General features: G+C 46.2%; 1 protein-coding gene across 10 annotated transcripts in view; it reads left to right on the forward strand.

The window, feature by feature from the left end:
* The first annotated feature begins 3,635 nt into the window (after positions 1-3,635).
* The window catches only part of Nin (ninein), a 101,523-nt gene continuing 78,847 nt past the window's right edge, over positions 3,636-26,311 (forward strand). For 4 of the 10 annotated variants that reach the window (XR_007978358.1, XM_052185716.1, XM_052185721.1 and 1 more), the window contains exons 1-4: positions 3,637-3,804; positions 4,172-4,586; positions 12,568-12,771; positions 25,542-25,623. Coding sequence is in view for 9 of the 10 variants with exons in the window: in XM_052185716.1 (XP_052041676.1) it covers positions 12,589-12,771; positions 25,542-25,623 (265 nt within the window). In the remaining variant the exon portion in view is untranslated. Of the gene's footprint in view, positions 3,805-4,171; positions 4,587-12,567; positions 12,772-25,541; positions 25,624-26,311 lie in introns of all 10 variants that reach the window. The other 6 variants (XM_052185719.1, XM_052185720.1, XM_052185723.1 and 3 more) reach the window with 4 other exon arrangements.

A 26,311-nucleotide genomic window follows, 5' to 3' on the forward strand; every position in this document is an offset into this window, starting at 1 on the left:
CTGTGTCATGGGACTGATAGAAAGGAAAGCTGTGGGAAGACTCAGAGGTACATGTGCAGAGCAGTCGAGGGAGGTCAGCCTCCATGAGAGTACGCACTGTCACAATGACTGCACAGGCTCCCGGGACAGCGTGTGGAATGCAGTAGTCTGAGCAGCAGCCATATTTTAATGATGTCCTTGGCCCTCTGCACTGCTAGGATCTGTGTAAGCTGCCCAACTTGTTCAAATCCAGGGTTGCCTCCAAGCAATCCCATACTCTCTCACATGTGGGTAATTTTCCTTCTGTCAGGACAAGAACTGACAATGCTTCCTGAGAATGTCCTGGAATACCAGGACAGTCCTGGGTACTTTCAGAATCTGAGCTGGGCCCATCTCCTCTCTCAAATGCCTCACAGAGGAAAGTGAAGGGGCCAGTACTAAGGAGAACCCCCTGGGGGCAAAGGCTAAAGGCCTCTTCCATCCACCCCCTCCTCTCTGCTTATGTTCTTTCTTCCTGCCTGGCTGTTGAGTCTCCCAGTCTCTGGCATGCATCTCTGGGATACAGACTGTGGTTTTCTCCCTCTTTCTTTCAGTACCCAATCTCCTCGGGGAGAAAGCAGACATCTTTCACTCAGTTCCTCGGCTAGCCAGAGAAAACAAACAAACAAACAAACAAGTATATCTTCCTCCCTCCCTTCTTCCTTCCTTCTTTCCTTCCTTCCTTCCTTTCTATTTTTGGAGACAGTTTCTATGTGTAGCCCTGACTACCCTAGAACTCACTTTATAGACAAGGCTGGCCTTGAACTCATAGAGATCTGCCTGCTCTGCCTCCCGAACGCTGAAATTAAAGGTGTGCGCCAACAGCCCTGATTACTTTTATCTTTTTCATCCCTTAATTACTCCCCCCACTTCTACTTCCCTCATCTTTTTCTCCAGTTCATCTTAACTGTCCATATTCTGATCAGTTATAAAGTTTCCCACCTGTTTTGGTAGCAGGAGGATCAATCAAGGCCAGCCTGGGCTACACATTAAAGCTAGGTGTGGTGGTGTACTCCTTTAATCCCAACACTAGAAGGCAGAAGCAGGCAGATCTCTGTGAGTTTAAGGCCAGCCTGGTCTATAAGAGTGAGTTCCAGGACACCCAGGACTTTAGAGAGATTCTGTCTCAAATAAAGCAAGAAACAAACAAACTAGTTTCCCCAGGAAGAAATAGAGCAACACACTCTTTCAAGGCCTGTGCTTCAGTAACTTGCAAAGTTTTAACCATCTGACATTCCCAGTCCTGTACTGAACTGTAGCAGAACACAATCCCCAAAACAACAGGTGTAAGTACTTGACGAATCTAGGCTCCCTTAACAAAGTTCTGTAAAGTGAGAATTAAAATCAGAAGCAGAGGGCTGGAGAGATGGCTCAGCAGACAAGAGCACTGCCTGCCCTTTCAGAAGGCCAGGGTTGAATCCTCAGAACCTACATGGCAGCTCACAGTCATGTGTAACTCTGCATGCACAGATAAATTAATTTAAAAATCAAAAGAAGAGGAACTACAACAAATAAATGGTGAAAACTGCCTTGAAATGGGTATTACCACTAGGCAAAGATTCATATTTCTTTTTCATTTTTCTTTATATGTAAAGTAGAATTAAACCTACTTCTATCAAGCAATAGGTTGATTCTGAGAGAAATCTTGGGTTTTGTCTGGACTAAGACCTGCCTGGCCTGTGCGACCTAACATGCACATAGTTTTAAAGAATCTGTTTCATGCCTTTAACTCCAGCTCTTGGGAGGCAGAGGTAGATGGATCTCTGCCTGCAGCACCCAGCAGCGAACTGCCTGGCTCCCTGCTGTTCCCCCTCCTCTGTGGTGGGGCTGCAGGCAATCCCAGCACTAACTCCACCCTTCCCATCCTTTCAAAAAAACGAGTTCTGTGTTTTTCTAATTACACCATCCCTAGCAATCGCTTCCTCTGCAAGTAGTGGAATTGCATCCAATATCCTTTGCCCCAAGGATCATAGCTTTGAACTAGGGTACTACCTCACCCTCATGGGCTCTTGGTGGTTACAGGGACGGGTGGTGAGATACTTGGCGTGATCTGCCATGGCAGAATCTGGGCAGAACACGGAAGCTGTTTCCTTGTCCTTTCCCCCCGAGGCTGCTGAGGTTTGAGTGCCCACCGAACATCATTTTCTAGTTCACGATATCTCTGTAAGCATCCTGATGGAGGGTTGATGAATGGTGTTACAGGACTGGATAGCTCTGCTCACGGCTTGCACGTTTACGTTTCTGTGTACAGACGGGGATGGGGACATGAAATGTCTCTTATTCTCCCAGATGCTCTGTAATGGAGAAAGGTTTGGGTTTTTTAAATAACTGACTTTGATACTTGACATTTTGAGATAACTGGATTCCTGCAAGTTGTAAGAAACAATATGGAGGGACCCTCTAAATGCTTTATTCGTTTTTCCCACTCTGCAGAACTATAGCACAATACAATCAGAAAATAATAAACCAGGCCTTGGTCAGCTGGGGGTCCCAGGAAAATCCCTCTCACTAGTTCTGCTTTGTGAGCATTAAATTCTAGATAGTTTGACACAAATGTGATGTTCTGAGTCAGTCTGTGAAGGGCTTTCTGTGTGACGCTCTGGCTTCCGGGCCCTCCAGCTTCCTGCTTTCGAAATGCTATGGTGTCTACCGCCTCAGGAGAAGTCACATGTGTTGGTTCCAGGAGCCTGAACTGGCCCGTTTCCTTTCTGTCGCCTACAACTCTCAGTGGCAAGGGGACTTGGTTCAGCGTTCTTGTGGAAATAACTTGTGGATGTAATAAATCAAGACATATCCGTCCTTCCACAAGGGTAACTCATGGATTCTGCAAAGAAGTTGCCTCGGGCCCATATTTCCCATATCTCCCTCCACCTCTAGCCTAGATTTGCGATCCTGTTTGACTACTTGGTATTAGGAAGCACTGGGAAGAGAAGAACACTGAAATATAGTTAGCACCTTTTTTGAGAGTAACATGTAGTGCAGGCGTGGGAGAAAGCAGCAGGATGAGGACCCCCCCCCACACACACACACAGCAACCTTGATGACAGAAGGACCACCAATTCCAGCGACTTCCTGTTCTGCAAGGCTGTCACAGATGGTTGACTGCACCCTCCGAAGTTTATACAAGCGGCAGGGCACCTATTAGGATGAGGTGGGCAGCTACTGATGCTTCCAGAAAAGGTGGGACATTCAGAGAGCTCAGTGCGCTCCAAGGACCTTCGCTCTTTGGGACCTTTTCCATGACCTTCAAAAAGCTCTCTGGAGCTGGGGAATCCAGGGTCACCTGCAGGTGACAGAAGTACTGGCCTCCACTTAAGGTCCATCAAGCTGGGGTCTTCACTCTCCAGAAACGCGTGGGTCCTATCCCAAGCGCCAGGTGCTAGTGGATGCCTTTGAGAGGAAAAGGAGGTGGTGGACAAGGGGCCGCGTGGTGGCAGTGCCAGCTGGTACGCTAAGGCGACCTCTGGGTGCAGGACGGACACGCGGAGCCAGGGCGTTCCCAAATTCAAATCTCCCTGGCGGGGGCTCTGCCCGCCCGCCGACTCTCAGCCGCTGCCCGCTCCTCCCTCGGCTGCGGCGGGAGGAGGAGTCGCGCCCTGGCCGGCGTCCCCTTGACTCCTCCCTGCGCGGCCAGGCTCTTCCTCCCCCGCGGCCCGATCTCCGGGTGGCAGCGGCTGAGCCCGGAGCGAGCGCGCGGGCGCGGCCGTCCCGTGCCTCCGGGCCAAGCCCGAGAGTCCCACGGTCATGGTCTGTGCGGTAGCGCGGGGCGCCTGAGCTCGGGACGCGGTAAGCGACAAGCTGGGGATCCCCGGGGGTCGCGCGGCCTGGGAGACCGAGGAGGCCTGTGCTGCCAGTGCACCGTCCACGAGGGAGCCCGAGCGCCCTGAGCGGCGCACACCCGCAGATCCCGCAGATCGGGGTCCAGCACGCCCTGGAGGGGCTCTGTCGCCAGAGGGTGGTGGCGGCGGCGGGGGAGGGGCGACGGCGGGGGCGGAGGATGCGCCGGCGCGCTTTTGTGAACGCTGGCCCCTTACATATGGAAATGACGCCCGCGCGGGTCCCTATTCGCGTCCTCTGGAAAGACGCGTGCCCGGATCTGCGGCGCGGGCTGCTCGGTGTCGCGGGGCCCTAACAAAGCGCCCTTTCCTTGCAGAGCTCCGGAGGCGGCCGGCGTGGGCGCTCCCCAGAGGCCGACGGAAGGTAGGCGAGGCCGGCGGGGCCGGACCACAGGTCTGGCTTGTGAGCTCTACGACCCGCGAGGGGACAGGTGGAGTGGGGACGCCGCTCGGGTTGCTAGGAACCTGGGCTGGCCCGCCCTCCCGCCACACCTCCGCCTCGCAGACCTGCGGCGCCCGGAGCTGAAAGCTGCTACTGTGCCTCGCTCCAGCCGCGGGCAGGAGCCGCCGGAGCGAGCAGAAAGGGTTCTTGTTCTGTGGGTCGAGGCCACCCAGGCAGCCCCAAGATCCAGAAGCTGAAGGGGAAGCCTGCGTGGGGAGCCCCTGGGTGTCCGCCTGCACCTCTTGGGAGCGCAAAACTGCTTGGAGTCCTAAAAGTGGAGATTTTAGAAGGTGCGTGGGATCCGTGCAGGTAGAGACTTTGGGGTGCAGCTAGCAGGAAGGGGTGGCAATACATCGTGACAGTTGCTCTGAAAACCGCGATCTCCAGAGCAGAGGCGCGTGGAATAAAGTGAGGAGAGGGTGTAGGTGGGAGAGAAGTATCCAAGACTCAGGTCTGAACTGCAGTACCACCCCCACGTCCCCTAAAAAGACAAGGCTGATGGAAACCAGCCTCCGCTCAAAGCTCTGTGAGTTTGAGAGAGATTGGAAAGGGTGGTGCCCCTAGCCTCAGCCCGGAAGGTGCGAACGAAAGGGGAGCAGGAATCATGCACTGCCACGGATCGGATCGTATTTCCAGACAACTTTCTTCTTAGGAGATGGTTTCATCGTCCCTTAACTGAGCCGGACCCTTTCCAGGGGGGGCGAGGAAGTCCTGAGAAGGCTTTCCTTGCAGCTCAACCAAAACAGACTGCGGTTATCTATGTGACTGAAACGGTAGTTTTTAGGGTGCTCATCCCAATTAATCTCACCATAGCACCTGAGCTAGGCTCTTGGGACCATGAACTGTTTCTCAGTTGGGTTCGCTCTGATATGTCATCTTGGCATAAATGTATCTATTTACATGCTTCCTGAGGCTTAACAAACCGTACGTAGATACTTTCCTGGTACCGGTGTAGCTTATTCTAGGGTCTTCTGCAATGGTGAGCACAGAGGCTGACCTGGAATATTAGTATGTCTTGCTGTGGAATCGAAAGGAACCGTGAAATACCCTGACTGTTCATCAGTAACATCACAGGCCAGAGGAAAGAGGAGGAGTTCGTGCTGTCTCTTTAGCTGTGGCTGGTGTTCATAGGGAGGTGATCCGGGCAGCAGGTATTGGCAACCTGCCTGTTTTCAAGGCTCTCTGATGTTTTAGAGGGAAGCATTCTGAACTGCAGTGTTGAGAAAGCAAATAGATTGCCACAAGCAGAGGCATTGCTAACACACAGACCCCGGGGCAAGAAAGAGGACGCTACCCTCTATGTGGTCCTCTTGCTGAAATGTCACACGGTCCAGTCATTTTAATAGGTGCTCGCTCAGAATGTCACAAGTTCTTTTTCTCCGTATTCCCTTTCATTTTAGATAATGTAATGGCCCTTCATATCACAAGATGTTAACTCACAGGACAAGAATAGGGCTCCACAGAATTCTGAACAGTCAATCTTAATTTAATCGTCAGTGTTCTTATCATGAGTCAAATGTTGTTCAAATAAATTGTTTTAAATGTCACTGCAAATGACTTTTTAAACTAACGTTTTACCAGTCTTGATGCTTCCATTTGGTGTTGATAATGAAAATACATTTTATAAGCCTTACCCTGATAGAGGCTTGGCAGTTACATCAGGACATCTTAGAGGGATTCAGACAGCCTGGGCCTTTTAGATGGCTACTTTTATAAATGCCAACTCATTTGTAAGTCAATAAATAATGCAGTTTGAATTCTGGCTATTGATCTTATATCTATTGGCCAGAGGCTCATGGGGCAGGCTCGCTGTACCTCACAAAAAAGATATGTTTATCTGATTATATTCAGAAATAAGATAATTTTAAACATTATGGAATCATGCAAATGAGAAACTTCATTAGAAGTTAGGCACTTGCTCTACATGGAAACTGCTCAGAGTGTCGATATCCTAATATCTACCTCAACACAGTTGGGGAAATATCATTTGTAGATGTGAGAACAGGCATTTTCTGCTCAGGCCCTAGGGAGCTTACAGCTTCAGCCATACCAAATTAATTTATGTAAATACAGCTCAAGAAATGAAAGTTGTTTCAGGCTCTCTCTCTCTCTCTCTCTCTCTCTCTCTCTCTCTCTCTCTCTCTCTCTCTCTTAAAGTAGCAAATACAAAACTCTATTTTGTTTTTCATTTCATGTGTGACTCCTGTAGTTTGGTAAGTAATTGAATATAGGTTACTGGATCTGTAGCACGAAGCCGTTGTTGTTCCTTAACTGATTAGGTAATTCACCTGTTATTACGGATAACAAAAGCCTGGATTCACATCAACCTGCCGGGCAGTAAAACCCTAATGCTTGCTTAGGCTGAGAATAAATGCTAGCAGGGCGCCTTGGCACAATCAGATTTTAGAGTATGGTTAGCAAAACAAGTGTTCTTTCAAACTCATCTGCATGTGAATTTTCAGCGGCATGTAGGAGTTTATATATTTTTTTCCTACCTCAGCTCTGTTCCTGCTGATGCTGTATTGCTTTTGGTTTTCCAGCTTGAAGGCGGGAGGCGCTGTGTGAGTTGGGAGGAGGCATTTGGCAGTTTGTGGCTGAGCAGCAAACTATATTTTGAAGTGTTTTAGGTAGAAATTGGGGAGTGGGGGTGGGCAGGGCATCGCTTAATTCTGGAGCTGGTGCTGTTCTCGAGTTCTTTCTCCTTGTTATTCCTTTTATAATAAAACTAGTATAAGATTAAGCCTGGAGAACTTTGCAGCTGATAAAAATTTAGGAACAAAAAGGGAAGAAAGGGGAACACTTTAATTTGATCATGGTTCCTTATTAGGGTCTAATAAAGGCATAGGTGAAAAGCCTTAGCAGGCAGGGTTTGCTTTGTTTCTATCACTGCAGTTCCGAAGTAATGAAATTAGACACTTGGTGGTCACTGCCTGGGCTGTGGACCCCCGACAGCTGTGTCTGAACACAGGTCCGAAAGCACCTATTATGATACTGAAAGGGAAGAGGCTGTGAGGGAAAGCTTAGAGGACCAAACACACATTCCGCAGGGCTCTTCAGCTGCTGGGCCATCTGGAAGGGAGATAAAAGGCCTGGCTAGGGGCTCCGGCATTGTGTTTATTTATTATTTGGTTTGCACTTGCCAGACTTTGTCCCCCTTTTACTCCCTCCAGCCCAGGACAGAAACCCACCCTGGCTGGGGCTCCAGACTTGCAAGTTCCTTCCTATAACCTGGTGTGGGAAAGTCCACACATGGCTTCACACGGACCTGGGGGTCACTTCGTTACTCCAGCTCTACCTCCACCTACTTTTTAGAAGTCCCCATTGGCACCATGTTTTAATCTGCTGGGGGGTTGGATAAAGAGTGCGTACGGCACAGACGTGATGAATGTCAGTCTGGGGCCTAGTGACAGCCTTGTTTTGGGTTCATTGGGAGGAAGATGCCCGAGTAATTGTCATTATGGCCGGTTATTGGGTGGTAAATGCTTTGATTGCGCGCTCTACGCATCTGCCTCTTATTTAACTGTCCCTAGTTAGAACGCCCACACTAGTCCTTTTATTCCAAAGGAGTCATGATGGCTTCTCGCGAGCTGTCATTGGTGGGGTTCCCCCCCCCCAGGTTATGGTTGTCACCCTTAAACTGGAATTGTTCTTTGCAACTTTAAGGAGAATTTACTACTCTCATTCAGCTTTATAAGTTTCCTGCTGCTGATGGGGCACCTGCTGGGCCTGACTCTGGAAAGTATTGGTTTCTCAGATGAGACCCTAAGTGTTCGTTGGTGGAAAGACATGAAGTGCTGTGTGATTCCTGAGCTGTAACCATTCCTGACGGGCTGGGGCCCTTATGGTGGTCTCAGGTAAAAGTGTATTTCTTCTCAGCCTCAGAACCCAATGCTGCTTTAGGAAAAGAGAGTGCCCATCCTATCTGTATATTCCTAGAGACTTGTAGGCTGTACACATTCGGTCCATGGACCAAGGCAACTGGGACCCCACACACACACACCATTCCCCACTCCAATTTGGAGCAGCGTGTGGCTTGAGACTGTCCAAGGTTTTCTCAGTACTGGCCAGCCGGGCGACACAGATGGGGGACCACGAGTTGTTCAATCCCATCATTGCATCCTGTGAGCATGTGTGACGCTGAGGGACAATAACGGTAGAACCTTCGCCCTGCTCCACTCTAACGCCGTGGCCTTGAATAGGTTGCTTAATTCTGCCTAACCCCGATTTCTACACTTGAAATGGGGAAGTGATACTGTCTATACCCCTGAACCAGGAGGAGTAAATTATATGATTGAGGCAATATGCATAAAGTACTCGGTGTATGCTGGACTCATATTAAATGCTGGGAAGAACATAATGCCTTCTGAATTCCCCGCTATGTCTTAGCCTTTCTGCAGTTATCTGACATTAAATTTGTCAATAATCTGCCCTTTTAGGCTTAGGGAGCCAAGCATTATCCATTATCATCACCGCTTATTAATATAATGATGTTTTCAGGGTAACGTCACTTGCTCATTCTCGCCCTTATTCAGTAGCATTCCACGAGCTGCTTGGCTGCTCTGCAGGCCCACTTCTGCCTGATTGACTTAAATTACTCTCCTCTGGCTTCCTTTCCAGGCCTCGGGTGTTTTCTTGCTTGATTTTTTCGGTTGCCTCGCTTGGACCTGTTCCTCTGAGCCACTAGTTTGTCCTACTTAGTTCTAGAACAACCCTCGCAGATGGCCGTTGTTATCCTCAGTGTCTATACAAGGGGGCTTGACAAGTCCCTCCAAAGTCTGGTCCTTAACTGAGAAATGCAGCTTGTGACTGACTGCATTGTGCACCGAATTACACTCGGATGACTCCGCTGTGGTTCGGTACTCATTGTTGGTGCTGATTCTTCTTGGTTATGCCTAACCCTGACAATGCCCTTGAGAAGTGAAGATGTATGTGTGGAAGAAGTCAGGGCAGGAACTGTCTATGTCAATTTTGGCATCTTCACCGGGGTAAATATCCCTCCCTGCAACCCCCGTAACACAAAGTCAGTCCATTTACTGAGTCCCTGGCCCAAAGAATGGATTGTACTGTTCAGCTGTGGGCAGGGAAGGAGCTAAAGAAGCAGAAACTGTGGCCCTTGCGCTTACCTTTCTGGTGAGTGGGGAGGGGGAAACATTTCTTGCGCTGGAAATTACAGATGAACATTTGGAGAATTGTGTCAACCAGCAAAAATGCATTTGGTGCCAGATGAGAACTGACAGCTTGTCACCATGTGTAACATTTCCTGGATGTTGCAGTTGGAGCACTTGCCACTGGGGTGCAGCCCCCCCTTCTCCCATATCACCCTTACCCTACCCCCACGAACCCTCCTCTCCCACCCCCACCCCACCCCACCCCAGTGTACCTTTACCTCCCACCCAACCCCTGCCTTCAGTCAAAAGAACATTCTCCTAAGCTTGTTGTCTGTGGAACCTAGGAGATGGAGTTCAGGGATAAGAAAAAAAGAAGCTGCTTTCAAATGAAAGAAGTCTGATCTAGTGAAAATCCAATGGCCTCCCTAAATCAGATTTGAAGCAGCAGATAAGGCTAGGCATTCTTAGCACTGGGCGTGTTTCAGTCTCTTTCATTGGCTTAGACCATTGGTTCTCAACCCTCCAAATGCCTTGAATTTTATGGTGACATCCCCCCCCATCACCATAAAATTATTTTCATTGGTGCTTCATGACCGAATTCTGCTATTGTTATAAGAATGCAAATAAATGATATGCTAGAGATCTGTGACCCCTGTGAAAGGATTGTTCTAACCCCATGGGCTTGAGACCCAGAGATTGAGAACCATTGGCTAAGACAGAAAGTAATGTTTGAAAGGGAATGTGTTAAGATTCTTTCTCTTCTAAGTTTATAAACCCACATAGAGAAATCAAGTGAAATTGTTTGACTTTTCTGAAGTTGGTCAGATTACAACCCAGGCAACTCTAAGAAAGAACTTCACAGCTGTGAAAATCCTAGAGCCCATGGGGCTCCCAGCAGACCTTCGTTGACAATTAACTGGCCCACTCTGGGCGAACCTCCTTAGCCAGGCTTGGCCTTGTCTGTGCTCCTTCTTTTTGTGGTTTGGTTTAACACCTTGGTGTTTCTTTTCTGAAGCTTTGATGTTTATGTAGCACTCGAACATATTTTGAAAACATTTACATACTGATTAGTTAACCCAGCAGACCAACCCTGGGAAGGCAGCCAGAGCCTGCTGCTGCACCTCAGAGGTTAGCTGCTGAGGGGAGAGACCTTCCCAGGCCTGGGAGCCTGGACCGGCACTCCCTCACGATGCTTTTCCTGGTGGCCCTGAACACTGAGCTGGGCTGCGCCTTCTCCCCAGCTCACCTTATGACATCATCCAGTGTGTGGGGGTCACAGCTTGTCTTCGGTTTTTTGTTTGGTTGATTTTTTTTGTTGGTCTCTCTCTCTCTCTCTCTCTCTCACTCACACACACACACACACACACACAAAAGACAGGGTCTATGTAGCTATTCTGGAACTTACCCTATAGACTAGGCTGACCTTGAACTCACAGAGATTTGCCTGTCTCTGCCTCTCAAGCACTGGTGTCAAAGGCATCCACCACTACACCTCACCTGGTTGTTTGTTCAGGCCTGTCATGTTGTGGACAGTTGTCTGTGGAAAGAAAGAAGGCGGCCTAGAGGGGCATCGCATTGTTTCAGAAAGTTCCATTGCCTTGGGCCTGAGCTGTGTGCAGCTTAAAAGACACTGTCTCTGCGATACTCTTGAGTTTTGACTCAGGGCTTTAGTTAAAGAGGCTTTTTTTTTAACTGCTGATGCTTTCCGGGGTTGGGCCCAGGGCCTTACACATGCTAAGCATATATGATGTACTACTGAGCTACACCCCCAAGCCCTGGGGAAGGTGCTGTGTTTTGTAGTCACGGTGTTGGCTGAAAGCCTAATTGCAAACGCCTGAGGTCACCATCCCAAGGGTACGTGTTGTGTTTGGCACCCGTTGATTGCATCACGAAGCTTCTTCCAGATGTGCAGCATTTGAGCTGGATCCAGCACATTAAAAATTGATTATTGTATACAAGGAGAAGGAAAGATCTTTTTCGCTTTCTTTCTTCTTTGTTTCTTTTCTTCTCTCTCTCTGTTTCTTTGTTTCTTTCCCTTCCTTCCTTCCTTCCTTCCTTCCTTCCTTCCTTCCTTCCTTCCTTCCTTCCTTCCTTCCTTCCTTCCTTCGAGACAGGATTTCTCTGTGTAGCTCCTGTTGTTGTAGAACTTGCTCTGTTCCACAACTTGCTGCTCTGAACTCACCGACATCCCCCTGCCTCTGCCTCTCAAGTGCTGGGATTAAAGGTGTGTGCCACCATACCCGGCCTGTGAACATCTTATTCTCAAAGTAAAATACCTGGATTTGTGTGGTTTTACTTTTAGCAAAAGAGAGCCTTTGGTGGCGTCAGGTTTTTTACTGGTCCTAGAGCGGGTTAAAGGCTGGGCCGGGGTTTGCTGGTGGGGAATCAGCCATGGAAGCTGGGGCAGCCGGGAAATAGGCATGAGTTGCTGGAGGTAGAGAGCTGTTCAACTGTCCCCAAACAGCCACTGGCTTCTCAGGAAAGGTCGGTGGTGTTTTGCCCTTTCTCTAGGCAACTAAGCATTACCTAGAGCACCCTGGGACAAGAGAGCCTCAGGGAACACTTTCCTGCCTGTGTAATTGCACCAGCAAGGCTAATTGAGTTGCTTTTTAAATTAAAGGCATCTGGGCCACATAAATTGGGAGATGGCTCAGTCAGTGCCTGATGTAACTGCTGTGTGGAATTCCTAGGTTGAATGGAGTGAAAGTTTGACCACACCTCAGATCCCAGCATCTGGGGAGGTTGTCTACAGCTTGGTGATTTGTCTGGCAGCTCTGACCCTGTAGTGATAATTATCTCATCTTAACTGACTGGCTGGTAGAAGAGCCTTTCACTTTCCTGAGTCCCCAGGCTGATAGGTGAGAAACCCTTTCAAGTGTGAGTCTGGCAGACAGGCCGTTTGCCCACGGATCTGTCAGGAAGGAGGGCTATCTGCCTAAACCCTTCCTGCCTGGGATGTTACTCCGTTGTATCATTAGGTTGTGCCCTGGTGCTGGTGTGTATACAAGTACCACTGGCCAGGCGGGGCCTTGCTGTAGAGTGTTCTAAGTGGATGATGAACTGGGGGCTCGGGAGATGTGTATGAACAGATAGGCTTGGGGGAGATTCATGTGTCAGAGGTGACCTGCCCCAACCTGTCTGTCTTCCTTCATGTCCCACACAGGTGAGCGCTGTGGGCTATGGGATGGATGAGGTGGAGCAGGACCAACATGAGGCCCGACTCAAGGAGCTGTTTGACAGTTTTGACACCCTGGGAACTGGGTCTCTGGGTCAAGAGGAGCTCACTGACCTCTGCCATGTGCTGTGCTTGGAAGATGTGGGCCCGGTGCTGCAGCAGACACTACTCCAGGACAACCTCTTGGGCAGGGTAAGATCTGGGGAAGAACAGAGTTTGTTGGAAGTTGGGCGCGGTTTCTGTCAGGGTCCTGGGGTTGGTGGCAAGCCACAGGTGTGTTGCAACTTGTCTCTTGCAACCTGGCCGTTAACCTGGGGCGTGTAGTTTGCTCTCCTGATAAGGACATGATACATTTAGTCTGCGCTTGGAATTAAGTTGTTCACTGAGCATTGTGGGTAACAAGAGGAATAGACTGTTTCCCAGACTCTTTGCCTTGTTCTTTGTGGGTCATTTTGTTGAATCCATATTCATCATCAGGACAGAGAATAGAGGGGTGAGATTTCCATGGAAAAGAAGCAAAGGCAGGAAGAGAGCTGCCCTTCACAGGAAGTAGAAGTGGGTTTCTAGCACAACTTATGAAAAGCTGGTTTTTGTGGGGGTCATTTTGAGGTGAAGATTGAACCTTCAATGCTGGAAATAAGATAGGAAGGTACACAAAACATAGGCCGTCTCCAGCCCAGCCCAACATGCATGGAGAGTGTGTGTGAAAAGCAGTTAGCGTCCACATTTGATCAGGTCATGTTCTCCCCCACCCCAGATGGTCTCAGGCAAGGAAAGAATAAAGAGGTCCCCCTTGTCCCAAGCCCCTAGCAGTGAGAAGGATAGTTGCAGTCTGAGAATGCCTTCAGTTCCCCCTCAGCTCTAGGGCAGGCAAAATGAAGGGACTTCCGAGCTGTGTTGCTAATTTTGACACAGGTTTGTCCTGTGCTGTAACTCCAGGAAGTAGTCCTGAAGCTTAGTTTGGTTTTGCCAAATGCTCCTCCTCCTCCTCCTCCTTCCTTGTTCACTACCTTCCAATGGACATAGGGTACATAAGTGTCCCAAGGCATAGAAGTATTAAATGAATGTCACATGAAGGAGTCAGACACAGTACTAACCATGAAGCATACAAAAAAAAAAAAAAAGTGATATTGGGGACTTGACATGATGTGGAGCCAAATAGTTCATACTTCAGGAAAAAGAAGTTGATTTTGTTGCAAAAAGTAGGGTCACTCTTGGTCACTTTGAGGAAGATTAAATATTTGTGAGTACATGTAGTATCTTGAAAATGCTAAAAGGACTCATCCGGAAGGTAGTAAAAATAGCAATATGGAAGGTCAAACCATTTACTCTACTTCATGTGCTCCAGGGTTTTAGGCACAGTGGGGAGCAGAGTAGCATCTCCATTGTGGTCCCCAGGTTGCATGCCTTGGGGGTGAAGGCATAGTTGCTTTTAGTGCTTCAAACAGCACAAGGAGCCGGGTTCCCTGAGATCCTCTCTCAGAGTGCAAGGGGCTCCTCCACTGCAGAAAGGTTCTGCCCCAGCAGCTGGCCAACAATTTGCTCTCCAGATGTTAGCCCAAACCAGGGAACAGTTATCGATTGATTTGTTAATGGCTTGACACCATCAGCCTGCTTTTTAGGTTGGCTATTTGCCTGAATACTGAATACCTAAGTGGTCTGCAGTGTGATATTTACTTAGTGAACTGGTGATAAAGTTAAATAGATGTCTGCATATCAATTTCATGTGGGAGGTCCCTGGTGATTGTCTTGAGAGACAGAATTGTCATGAATTAACACACTACAGTTAAATTTGCATCTTTATGAAACTGAATTATTCTCCTTGGTTGATTGCCTTGGCCATATGCTGTGAAGAAGTCTCATGCATGGTTTATAATTTTCAGTTGTAAAGCAGTAAATCTCTTAGCATTTACTGGACCCATTCTATATATCATCTTCATGAAACACTGAGTAGGGATCATACATTGTTAAGGGGTAAGTGTTAAAAATTAGCTTAATTTCAGATGACTATGTAACATATAGTAACTGTGTACTGATATGTGGAATTTCAATACATGTGTGTCATGCAGCGGGATGAGGTCAGCTGACTGGTATTTTCTTGGGTTGTGAGCATGAGAAATCTTTATCTTTTTTTGAAATATTTTGTTAATCATTACCAACTATAGTTATTTTTTTATTCTTTATTCTCTGTGTGTGAGTATGTATGGGAATATGTGAGTGTATGTGAGAGAGTGTCTGTGTGTATGTGTGTGTGTGTGAGAGAGAGACAGAGACTGCGACAGAGGCAGCAGTGAGGGTCAGCAGACAACTTGAGGTAGTGCTGGTCCTCTCCTTCCACCATTTGAGATGTGGGGACTAAACTCAGGTTCTCCTTTAGTCTTGTTTAGTCAGGTTCTTTGCAGTCCTTGGCAGCAAAGCTCTTTACAAGTTGCTATTTGTTTGCTTATTTTATTTTGAGATAGGGTCTCACTCTGTAGCCCTGGCTGGCCTAGGACTGCTTATATAGACCAGACTGGACTCAGACTCACAAGTTCTCCTGCCTCTGTTTCCTATTTGCTGGATGGAATTAAAGGGGTGTGCCACCATACCCGTCCCAAGATGATATATTTTTTTTTATGTCAGCTTTCTTCTTATTAGAAGATATTTATAGAAAAACCCCACTGGGGATATAACTCAGGTGATAAAGTACTTATCTGGAATCTATAAGGCCCCAGGTTCAGACTCTGGTACTATCACTGTCAAAGGAGGGGAGGGTTATAAGGACTAGAACCTTGATTTAATAAGTAGAAAAAGTGAAAAAGTAGCATGACAAATCTTAATACATTCATCAGTTCACTAATTTGGCAAATATAATTGTGTGCTATTTGGGACAGTCATTCAGTTAGTCTCATTGTATTGGTTCAATTTATTAATGTTTACTATATACTAAAGTAGTTTATAAAATTGGCTTTTGGATATATTAGGATCCATCATCTTCCTAGATGCTTCTGACTTTAATTTTACCTTATGAATAATAAACACCTTAATTGAATATAACTGTTATTATATCAATGTGTGTGTGTGTTTTCTATGCATTTGCTAATAGACCATTTCCCTTCAAATTAGAGTTAGTTGATCTGTCTGGATTCATAACTTAAGTCAATATTTCCTGATCCTGTTGGTTACTGTTCAGATGTTTAAAAGGTGTAATCTCAGGACCCTTGATTTAAAGGAAAGGATCCAGTCCATGTCATCGGATACACATGTGTGAATCCCCACCCTAGGGCCTCCTGGATCTATGGAAGCATTGCAGGCTGGTTGGGTGACACGCCTGGTGGGTGATTGGTGAAGGGATTGAATGCTATGTTCACACAGGGCAGGATGCTGTGCCAACTCTTTGCTGGGCCGAGCTTTCACCATCAAGTGACCTGACATTAGATGCTTCTTGTTACTTCTGACCTTAGGTTTTATTTGTATCAGTTTTAAAGGTCAACACATAAAGCTGTGGGTTTCATTATGACACTTTTTTTAATTTTAAGATTTATTAATTTATGTATATGAGTGCCCCATCTGCATGCACAGAAGAGGGCATTAGGTCCCACTACAGATGGTTGTGACCCACTATGTGGTTGCTGGGATTTGAACTCAGGACCTCTGGAAGAGCAGACAGTGCTCTCACCGCTGAGCCATCTCTAGCTCCCGTTATGACAGGTGTTTCCTTAAGCCTCCTCTCTTTTATCAGCAATTAGGAGAGAAAGGAGATGGCTTGCTTTAGTTGGATAGGTAGCTTCAATTCAGTTTCCATAGCTAAGATTTAGTGACTCTGTCTGGAAACCTTCGGACTACATTCATGTTATACAATGTATTTCCTTTCCTTATCCAATATGACAACTTTGAGACAAGATAGTTTCCATCACTGTTCCTTGATAAAACTCTAAAATACCCTGTGTTCTTGGTGCACCTGTTTGAAGGAAAACAAGCAGAACTCGTGACTCCAGAGTCCTGTGGGTACCTGACCTTTTAAGCCAGGTGTGATGGTGCGCACCTTTAATCCCAACATTCAGAAAACAGAGGCAGGCAGATCTGAATTTGAGGCTAGCCTGGTCTACAGAGTGATTTTCAGGACATCCAGGTCTTCACAGAGAAACCTGGTCTGGAAACAACTCCTCCCCCCAAAAAAAGAGAGAAAAAGTTTTAATATTAAATTTTTATAGTCATATAAACATATAATTTATTTCCCCTTACTATTCATTGCAAAGTGCTTGGGGCTCTTTTAGGGGTATTAAGTTGTTAAATTGGAATGGTAGATTTACCTTTGTTTCCAGGTCATTAAAAGCTTCTCATGGTTTCTTTTTCTCACACATACTTAGCTATTTGAAGATTGAATCTGACATTGAGAAAGTCTTTCTGGCGGTGGTTATTTGGACTCATTCTGAGTGTATGCAATTACACTTGATCATCAGCTCCTGCCTATTTATAACCATCCGCAATCACGCTCCTGTGGATTTCACTGAGCTGACTCTCCTCTTCCCCCGGGGTGGGGAGAGTGCTCAGTCTCTTTCTATGTAACCTGTAGTGGTTAGGGCTGTTACTGTGCTGCTTTTGTGACTCTGGGCTGATGGCCCTTCTCCTCTAAGATTCGCCTTTGGGGTCGCTTTAAGCTCCACCATGCCTGGGTTCCACCTGATAAGGGTGCTTCTGTTCTATACTGAGGATTTAATGTCAAACATGCTACAAAATGAACTCCCATTTCTAAGTCCGTGACTCCTTAAGTCTCAGAGTATTTAGTGTGGCAGGAAGAGGAGGTAAAAGGGTGACCCTGGACTCTGGAAAAGCAAGGAGAACAGGTTGTGACAGCCATTCTCATCTGACCGAATTATTTAAATAATGCCTGATTTCTCAGCCCGAGAGGATGTAGTCAGGAAGGCTCAGTAAAATTTGCCAATTTTTCTGATACTTTTTATGGGTGGCTTCTTGTCTGCCAAGGGTATTTCATGTCCTTCAGTGTCCATCACAGGTATTAGTCATCAGGGCTCGTCTGTGTGACAAAGAATCCTAGTACCTAGTAAGGCTGGTTCAAGGTCAGATGACGCATTTGAGGCAGTGCCAGCATGGGATGCTCGAGACCCCAGCCCTTGCATTTAAGTTCATGTGTCTACAGTGTCTTCTACACTAACCATGCAAAAGCAAATCTCATTTCTTCTCATTCCCTCTAAACATCACTGCCCCCACCGCTACCACTGCCACAAGTACATAGGGACAATGTGCTATCATAGTGTAGTTTCTGATGTCAGACCTCAGTTCAAATACTGACTGCTGCCAGTTTTCAACTGTGTCATCTCAAATCCAAGGCCCACTTTCTTTATCTGCAGAAAGAGAGCCAGAGAGAAAGAAGGGCCTGGTTGAGTATTCCCCCTCGATAAGCATGAATCTTTGATAAATAATGACTTCCCCATTGTAGGAGATTGGTCTGATGCTGTTGTATTCAAATGCCAAGTACTGGTCCCCAAGATCTGGTTGCCCCCTCAAGGAAGAGATCCTCATGTATGCCAAATGATGCTATGTAACCTTGCTCCCCGAGTTAATTGGGCAGTAGATAGATGAAGACAGGTTTTTAGTTACCTGGCTGGGGGGTTGCAGGGACAAAGAAGAGGGAGGAGGAAGCCACTGTGAGAGGAGATATGCCATGAGGTCACATTTGGGGTCAGGAGAAACAGCAAGTAACAAGGGTCCTATGGCTAGGGTGTGAGCGAGGACAGCTCCAAACCCGCCCAATCTGGGCTTACCGCTTGTAAATAAAATACGTGGATTGTGTGTCCTTTATATTTAGACTAAAACATTTCATAGCCTGGTCTTTTGTGGCAAAATACAACCTGTTTGCTAGCCTATAAGGTTTCTCCTTGCTTGCAGAGACCATTTGCTGATGGGTCCATGTACTGGCTGGTTTTGTGTGTCAACTTGACACAGGCTGGAGTTATCACAGAGAATGGAGCTTCAGTTGGGGAAGTGCCTCCATGAGATCCAGCTGTGGGGCATTTTCTCAAATAGTGATGGGGGGGGGGTAGGGCCCTTTGTGGGTGGTACCATCTTAGGGGTTATTATTCTTGGGTTCTATAAGAGAGCAGGCTGAGCAAGCCAGGGGAAGCAAGCCAGTAAGTAACATCCCTCTATGGCCTCTGCATCAACTCCTGCTTCCTGACCTGCTTGAATTCCAGTCCTGACCTCCTTTTGTGATGAACAGCAATGTGGAAATGTAAACTGAATAAACCCTTTCCTCCCCAACTTGCTCCTTGGTCATGATGTTTGTGCAGGTATAGAAACCCTGACTAAGACAGTCCATATTTCTATACCCACCTCAATTAATAATGCCCTGAAGTTTCTGTCACCAATTTCCTTTTGTGATAGCAGATACAAACCAACTAAGTTTAATGCCAGCTACATAGAGCTTTCTTTGTCTTGTAAGACACTGGTTTGAATGCTCTAAGTTTGGGTCTGTTTGAATAGTACTTGTGCACACATGGAAACGATATGCATTTGGTGCCCATGGCTGCACAGGATGACTGCAGTGTTGGCTTCTTTATTTGACTCTCATCACGGCCTTGTGCTGAGCTAGCACTACGTTAGCACAGGGCTTTACACTCTTCTTTTCTCCCAGAAGGGCAAATTGTTTCCCTAAAACAGAATGTGGCCGGGAATAGTGATGAGGTAAAATCTGTCAAGAGGTGGTGACACGTGACAGAGCAGGGAGAGGGAGAGACAGAGACAGACAGAGGCAGAGACGCTGCAACTTGACTAGCCTTCCTATTAATTTAGTTTAAATGCCATGAGTGTTTTTAGTCAGGCATGTAATTTCTGCATTGCTGCAAACCGCCCTTTGAGGCATAGATAGAGAGATGCTTATTAAATGAAGGGCAGCAATTCTTGTTCAAATGGGGAAGTACCAGCCAGGGCACCCACAACCTGGAAGCTCATTACCGTGTAAGACTGACTTGCCTTGTATATTTGTGTATATCTAAATTTTGACATACCACAATAGTAAAGCTCCCTTGGAGGGAAGAAAGGATACTAAATCTTCTTAGTTACTGAACACGGTGAGCGCACTCTTAATGCGATTCTTAACAATAGGGGCCATTTACCAGCATTTTGGTTCTGGGTTGAACCCTGAGGGGCTTTTTACCACATCAGTATTCATGAGTATTGATAGAAACACCCCCCACCCTGCAATCACCCACCTCCCTTAGAGAATGGTCTCCTTGAATCAAAGATGTGGCATTTACTGCTGTCTAAATCCTGGGGCCCAGGGTCTGCATGCCCTTGCACGAAGAAAATAAAGATAGAAATGGACTTGAAGCTGTGCTAATTGTTTAGCTATCTGACGAGTGCTATCTGAAGTTTGTTGGAAGGAAGGAAGGGACCAACTTAGATACGTGACATTAGACCATGAAGAACCTCTGACTTAACAATCGTAGATGCTTTATGTGCTAAAATGAGACTGTTTTCCCACTCTGTATGGAAGCCTTTAACTCTGTCTTCTTAAGCCAGACCCTATTTTCCTTCGCACTGGCCAAGTAGGACATCCTGACTGATCGGGGCCCCTGCCAGCTTACTTTGTCTCTTTCCAAGTACTCACCAGATTCTATCTTCTCCAGGCTAATACACTCTCCTCCCTCCCACATTCCATTCTCTTGCTCCCTAGAGTAGATCTGATAAACTCCTTGAGAGCAGAGGTCAGGTGTCTTGAGTTCGAGTTCTCTGCTGTGGCCTTACATCTGCTGTGCAGTGGGCATCTGGCGGCTCGCCATGAAGCCCAAGGTTTCTCTTGGCTCTGTGGGGCTCTCTTAAGAGGTCAGGTCTTGGGCTGGTGAGATGGCTCAGTGGTTAAGAGCACTGACTGTTTTCCCAAAGGTCCTGAGTTCAAATCCCAGCAACCACATGGTGGCTCACAACCATCTGTAATGAGATTTGACGCCCTCTTCTGGTGCGTCTGAAGACAGCTACAGTGTACTTAGATATAATAATAAATAAATCCTTAAAAAAAAAAAAAAAAAAGGTCAGATCATGAGTGAAGTGGGCCTGAGTCTGGCAGAATGACTGGTTCTGATAGAGCCATATCAGAGGGCCTGGTTGCCCAGGTAATCCCGCCACTTCTAAGACGTGATCAGAAGCAAGGAACTTCTCTCAGCAACCTTTGTCTTCTAAACTCCAAGGTGGCATCTCAGATGGGTATTGTAAAAGTCAAAGACAAGCTGTCTATGAGAAAACCTTCAAGAGTATTTCACTTACCTTGGATTATCTGAGATATATATGGATAACATTCTCAATAACTAAATCCTTTACCCCAAGTACTGGCACACAAGGGAAAGAAGAGATTAACCTTTAGACAGTCAAAAAAATCAGTTTAAGTTTTATTTGATCAAAGAGTATATTGCATATAATTAGACTTACTTAATCATTTTTTGCCCTATTAGCTTTTTCAATATAGTAGAAAGGGGGATATGTCAGGTGTCATTTAGCAGTGGCTACATCTATGTCCCAAACTAAACAACCCCAGCCTAATAGTTTTTGAGTGCATATATTTCATCTTTTAAAAATAGGTTACATAGAATTATTTTAAAAAATTAATAAAAGAATCATCCATTATTTGTGTGTGAAGATAGTTTTTGTCCTTACTGTGTGGGTTTCTGTCTTTTGCTTGTGTGTCTGGGCTGTAGTGTGTAGATCACAGCAGGATGACATTTGTGTTAAAGTAGTGAAGCCAGGTATGGTGAGGAACACCTTTTATAACAGCACTCTAGAGGCCAAGGCTGGTGGATCTCTGTAAGCTGGAGGCCAGGCAGTGAGATGCTATCTTAATAACTATAAAAGTGTGTGTGTGTGTGTGTGTGTGTGTGTGTGTGTGTGTGTGTGTATACGCTTGCATGTGTGCATGGTGGTAATACTGGAGAGATGTCTCAGTAGTTAAGAACATGTGTGCTCTTACAGAGAACCTAGGTTCAATTCCTAGCATGCATTGATGGCTCAAGAACCATCTATAAAATATATATATATATAATAGAACAAAACAAAACAAACAAAAAAAAGAACCATCTATAACTCTACTTCTATGGGACCCAGCACTCCTTCTTGACTTCCAAAGGCACCAAGCACATGTGGGTGAACTATACATATAAAATAAATCTTTTTTTAAAAGATTTTTTAATTTTTTGTTTATATGAGTACACTGCCGCTGTCTGTAGACACACACTAGAAGAGTGCATACAGATGGTTGTGAGCCTCCATGTGGTTGCTGGGAATTGAACTCAGGACCTCTAGCAGAGCAGTCAATGATCTTCACCACTGAGCCATCTCTCCAGCCCATAAGTAAATCTTAAAGCAGTAACAGTGGTTGGGAACTCCTGCAGTGTTCCCGTCTATCCTGCATCCTGGCAGATGTGCCTTAAGTTATATGTAGCCACAAGGTCTCACCCATTAGTTTCCTCATTGTCTGCCATAAGCTAGATAATCAGATAATCAAGGCTTTGAGATTAGGGACCTACCGTCCCAAATGTTTCTACTTGATACATCTCAGTCAAGGAGATTTTAGCCCCATAGAAAGCCTTAAATGTTGACTGGAAGTAATTCTACGTTATAGATGCCTGTACCTTGTGTCAGAGGAGGTTTCTAGTCCCTAGGGTGAGCGTCATAACGTCTGTTAACTGAACTGAATTAGTCAGGACCAAACTCAACACTGGGCTTTTTTTTTTTCTCTCCTTTCTTTCTCTTATAGGCAGAGTCTCCTCTAACTCTAGCCAGCCTGGGTCTTGCAGTGTTGTTTGAGGCTGACCTTAAATTCTCAATCCTCCTGTCTTTACCTCCTCCACCTCCCAAGTGTTGTGATTACAGGCAGGCACCACCACACCCAGTTCTCAGAAAGACTCTCATCTATGACTATCAAAACATAGACCTTTAGAAACCCTAGGAGACCTGCAGAGTCAAGTATAAAGAGCTTGAATTTCTCAGGACCAATGACTTCCTTTCAAATGCCCGTTTAGCTTACCACTGCAGGAAGGGAAGAGAGGCTTCACTCAGGGCCTTCTGTGATTAACTCAAGTCAGGGAAGCTCAGAGTTAGGGGTTCTCCATGTACCACAGACCAGCTCAGTCTCTCTGATTCTGAGCAACTCCACAGTGGACTGGCCCCAGGATCTCCCAACTGCTACCCTACCCTCTAGGAGCTTGACTGTGTCACTCCGTGGTCACTGCCGTGCTTCAAAATATGGCCCCATTTCTCTGTGTTGGGAACAGTCAACCCAAGATTATACATGTTAATATTAACTACCATTTGTGGGGGCCTAGTAAGTCCTAGAGTGTTCTAGAAATTAACTTTGCTGTTGTTGTTTTGTTTTTTCAAGACATGATTTCCCTGTATAGCCCTGGCTGTCCTGGAACTCACTCTGTAGACCAGACTGGCCTCAGAAATTTGCCTGCCTCTGCCTCCCGAGTGCTAGGATTAAAGGCATGCTCCACCACTGTCCCACCCATAACTTTCAGTTTTACCTCCCTAGAGCACTGTTTAGGGAAGTGTGTTAAGAAATCATAAAGGTATGCAGTGCTCTAGCACAACACCTGCCAGACACCTTACAACATTCCCTGTGAGTTTGAGTTCCATGAAGATCGTGGATTGTGTCTCTCCCATCTCTGCCGTGTTACCAGATCTTAGTGTCTGGCACATGCTCAGTACATACCTGTCATATGAATCATACTGGATATTTGCTAGACATCCCCAGATGTTACAGATCAGCGGACGAAAGCTCGGGGAAGTTAGGCAAGCTAGCCAGGTCACAGTGGGATGTGAGCAGCAGAGTGACCTTCAGAGCCTGGGTGCATCTTCCCAGGCGCTCTGCTGCCCCCTCTGAAGAGGAGGAATGGTTTTGACACCTGTCAGCTGGGCCAAGCTCCCAGATGTGTGAGCTAGCTGTTGGGGTAAGTGTCCCCAGTCATGTGAACCCCAGTTTACCTGGGTGGCACCACTGCCTTCCTGAGCCTGTTTCTGAAGTCAGGATTGTGTGCTTTCTTCTTCCCAAGGGTTTAAGGTGATTTGTCAGGCACAAACGTCTAATTAGCACAGCTTACGTTCCTGCAATTGTTTAACCATTTCATGGACTACTATGTTGCTTTAGCAGATGCTCTACCTCCCTGGACAGACTCTTGTTCAAGGTTTCTTCTAGCTTGTTGATTTTAAAAGTCAGGAAATTTGCCAAGACGGTAAACCCTAACTCTTCTCATACACACACACACACACACACACACACACAGATATCTTTTAACAGCAATTAGAAAATTAAGTAAAGCCCACATGATCTAAAAGGAATATGGGCACTGAAGTGATGGCTCAGTGATTAAGAAGAGTCGCTGGGAGAAGATGTGGGTCAGGTTCCCAGCACCCGTACCACGTACCATACAACCACCTGTAACTCCAGTTTCAGGAGACCCAATGCCCTCTTTCGGCCAGGATGGACACCTGTCTGCACATACAAATAAGCAGGCACACACATTCACATATACATAAATATAAATAAAAGCTTTAAAATCTCTAAAAGGAATATAATTTGGGGAAAATTTTTAATGACTCAAAGTTAGTGTAGTATAGCTCACATCTGCTTTGGAAGAATGTGCAAAAGTATAACCAAATACAGTTTTGTTTGGTTTGAGGGGTCTTTCCCCTAAGACAGGGTTTCTGTGTGGCTCTCACTCGATGTGCTAGGACTTGCTCTGTAGACCAGGCTGTCCTTAAACTCAGAGATCCACCTGCCTCTCTGCCTCTGAAGTGCTGGGATTAAAGCCATGTCTGGCTTGGTGGGGTGATGGGGTGCGCGAGCACGTGAACATGGTAGGACAGTGTGCTACCATTGAGCTACATCACAAAGACCATTTTTAATTATTTATTTGACTTTGAGACAGGATCTTATTAAGTTGCTCGGGCTGGTCTAGAACTTACTCTGTCACTCTGGCAGCCTTCAAATTTGTGGCCCTGGTGCCTTAGCTCTTTGTTAGTTAGAATTGTAATTGTAATTAGCTGCAACTACTAAGCCTGGTTCATTCTTCAGTCTTACGACAAATCTCAAGAAGGAGACCTCTGCTTTGTTTGATTTGTGCAGATTGGACATTTTTCCAATAATAAGATGACTAATATGCTTTGTCAATTTTCCAATTTTACTTTGTAAGTGATTTTTTTTAAATTTATCATTTATAATTGAAACCTCTGTCCAGGAAAATAAGTGCCACACAATCAAACTAGAATTATGTTTGAATGCGACTTCTCCCTGCTATCCCAGGCCGAGGTCACAGAAAGGTGGAGAAGAACAAGTTTTACCCTTGTAAGCGCTTCTGACGAGTGTTTCTGAAAGTAAGACTGGCTCTCCTGTGCTAATCAGGAAAATTATGTTTTATGTTTATGATGGACGTACTTCTCAGGCTTCTTGTGTTCTGTGTGTTTGCTGTTGATTTTTTTTCTATACTCACAGGGTCCTGGCAGATAAATATTACATACTTGCCCCGGGCAAAACCATATTAAAGTTTACCTGGAAAGTTTCCTTCAGTCCTAAGAGGTGACCACATCCATATCCATGCGTAGTTTACTCCAGAGGTTTTTCCTAAAGTCCAACCTAATGTCTTTCTCTTTTGATCTTGTTTAAAAGGCAAAAGGGACTGAGAGTTCACAATGTATCTTCCTGAGTTTACACAGGGTTTGCCAGTTAGCTTTCCTCCCAGAAAGCTGGATCATACTTGCATTTGTATAAACACCAGTGTGTTCATGGCATTGCATGTCAGCAAGGAGCAGCCTGGTTTTCCTTCAGCACTTTTTGGAGAGATGAAGGAGAGAACAAATGTGGGCGAAGATTTCCTCAAGGCTGTCAGGATGGGAGGAACAGTGCAGACACCCTGCAGATGGATTTGCCTTAAGACTGTGGAAAATGATTTTAATTTTTTAAAATTTCTTTTTAGGTACATTTTGACCAATTTAAAGAAGCATTAATACTTATCTTGTCTAGAACTCTATCCAGTGAGGAGCACTTTGAGGAGTCAGGTAAGAGCACTACTATTTCTTCTACTTTTTATTCCATCTTAAAACTGTATCAAGGGCAGGGCCAGGCATGTAGCTCAGTGGCAGAGTGTTTGCCTGACATGCACAAGGCCCCGAGTTCAATCCCTCTTCCCTCTTCCTCCCAAAAAGTTTGAAAATGTTCTTGGCGAGGATCTTGAAGTGTGAATGTGGAAGATTTGGGATGTCTGTTCTCCATAGATTAGGCCCTTCTTTCTAGAGACTTCTCTTTTGATACCATCACAAGAGGCTTGTAGCTGTTAAACAGCCATGAGTCCTATATTGCCCTGGCTGTCTTAGAACTCACTCTGTAGACCAGGCTGGCCTCGAACTCAGAAATCTGCCTGCCTCTGCCTCCCAGAGTGCTGGGATTACAGTCGTGCGCCAGCACTGCCCAGCCCAGCCATGGGTCTTTACCACAGCAGTGCGTTATGGAAGGATAGTTGGATTATTCCTATGTAAGGCCTGGTGGCCTAGGGATGATTTGTGGGACTGAATGGCCAATGGGAGCTCCGCCAGCCTTGCTTCTGTGTCTGTGTGGCATGTGGTCTGGGGGAGAATTTCCTGAAAGAAGAAATGTGGCCAACAAGAGAGAATTCTACATGGTCCCAATGAGTAGAAAATCTTCTACCTGTAGACATGACTACATGACAGCGCGGTGACCTCTGCATGA

The sequence above is a fragment of the Apodemus sylvaticus genome, chromosome 6 (genome assembly GCF_947179515.1).
Source record: "Apodemus sylvaticus chromosome 6, mApoSyl1.1, whole genome shotgun sequence".
Lineage (NCBI taxonomy): Eukaryota > Metazoa > Chordata > Mammalia > Rodentia > Muridae > Apodemus > Apodemus sylvaticus.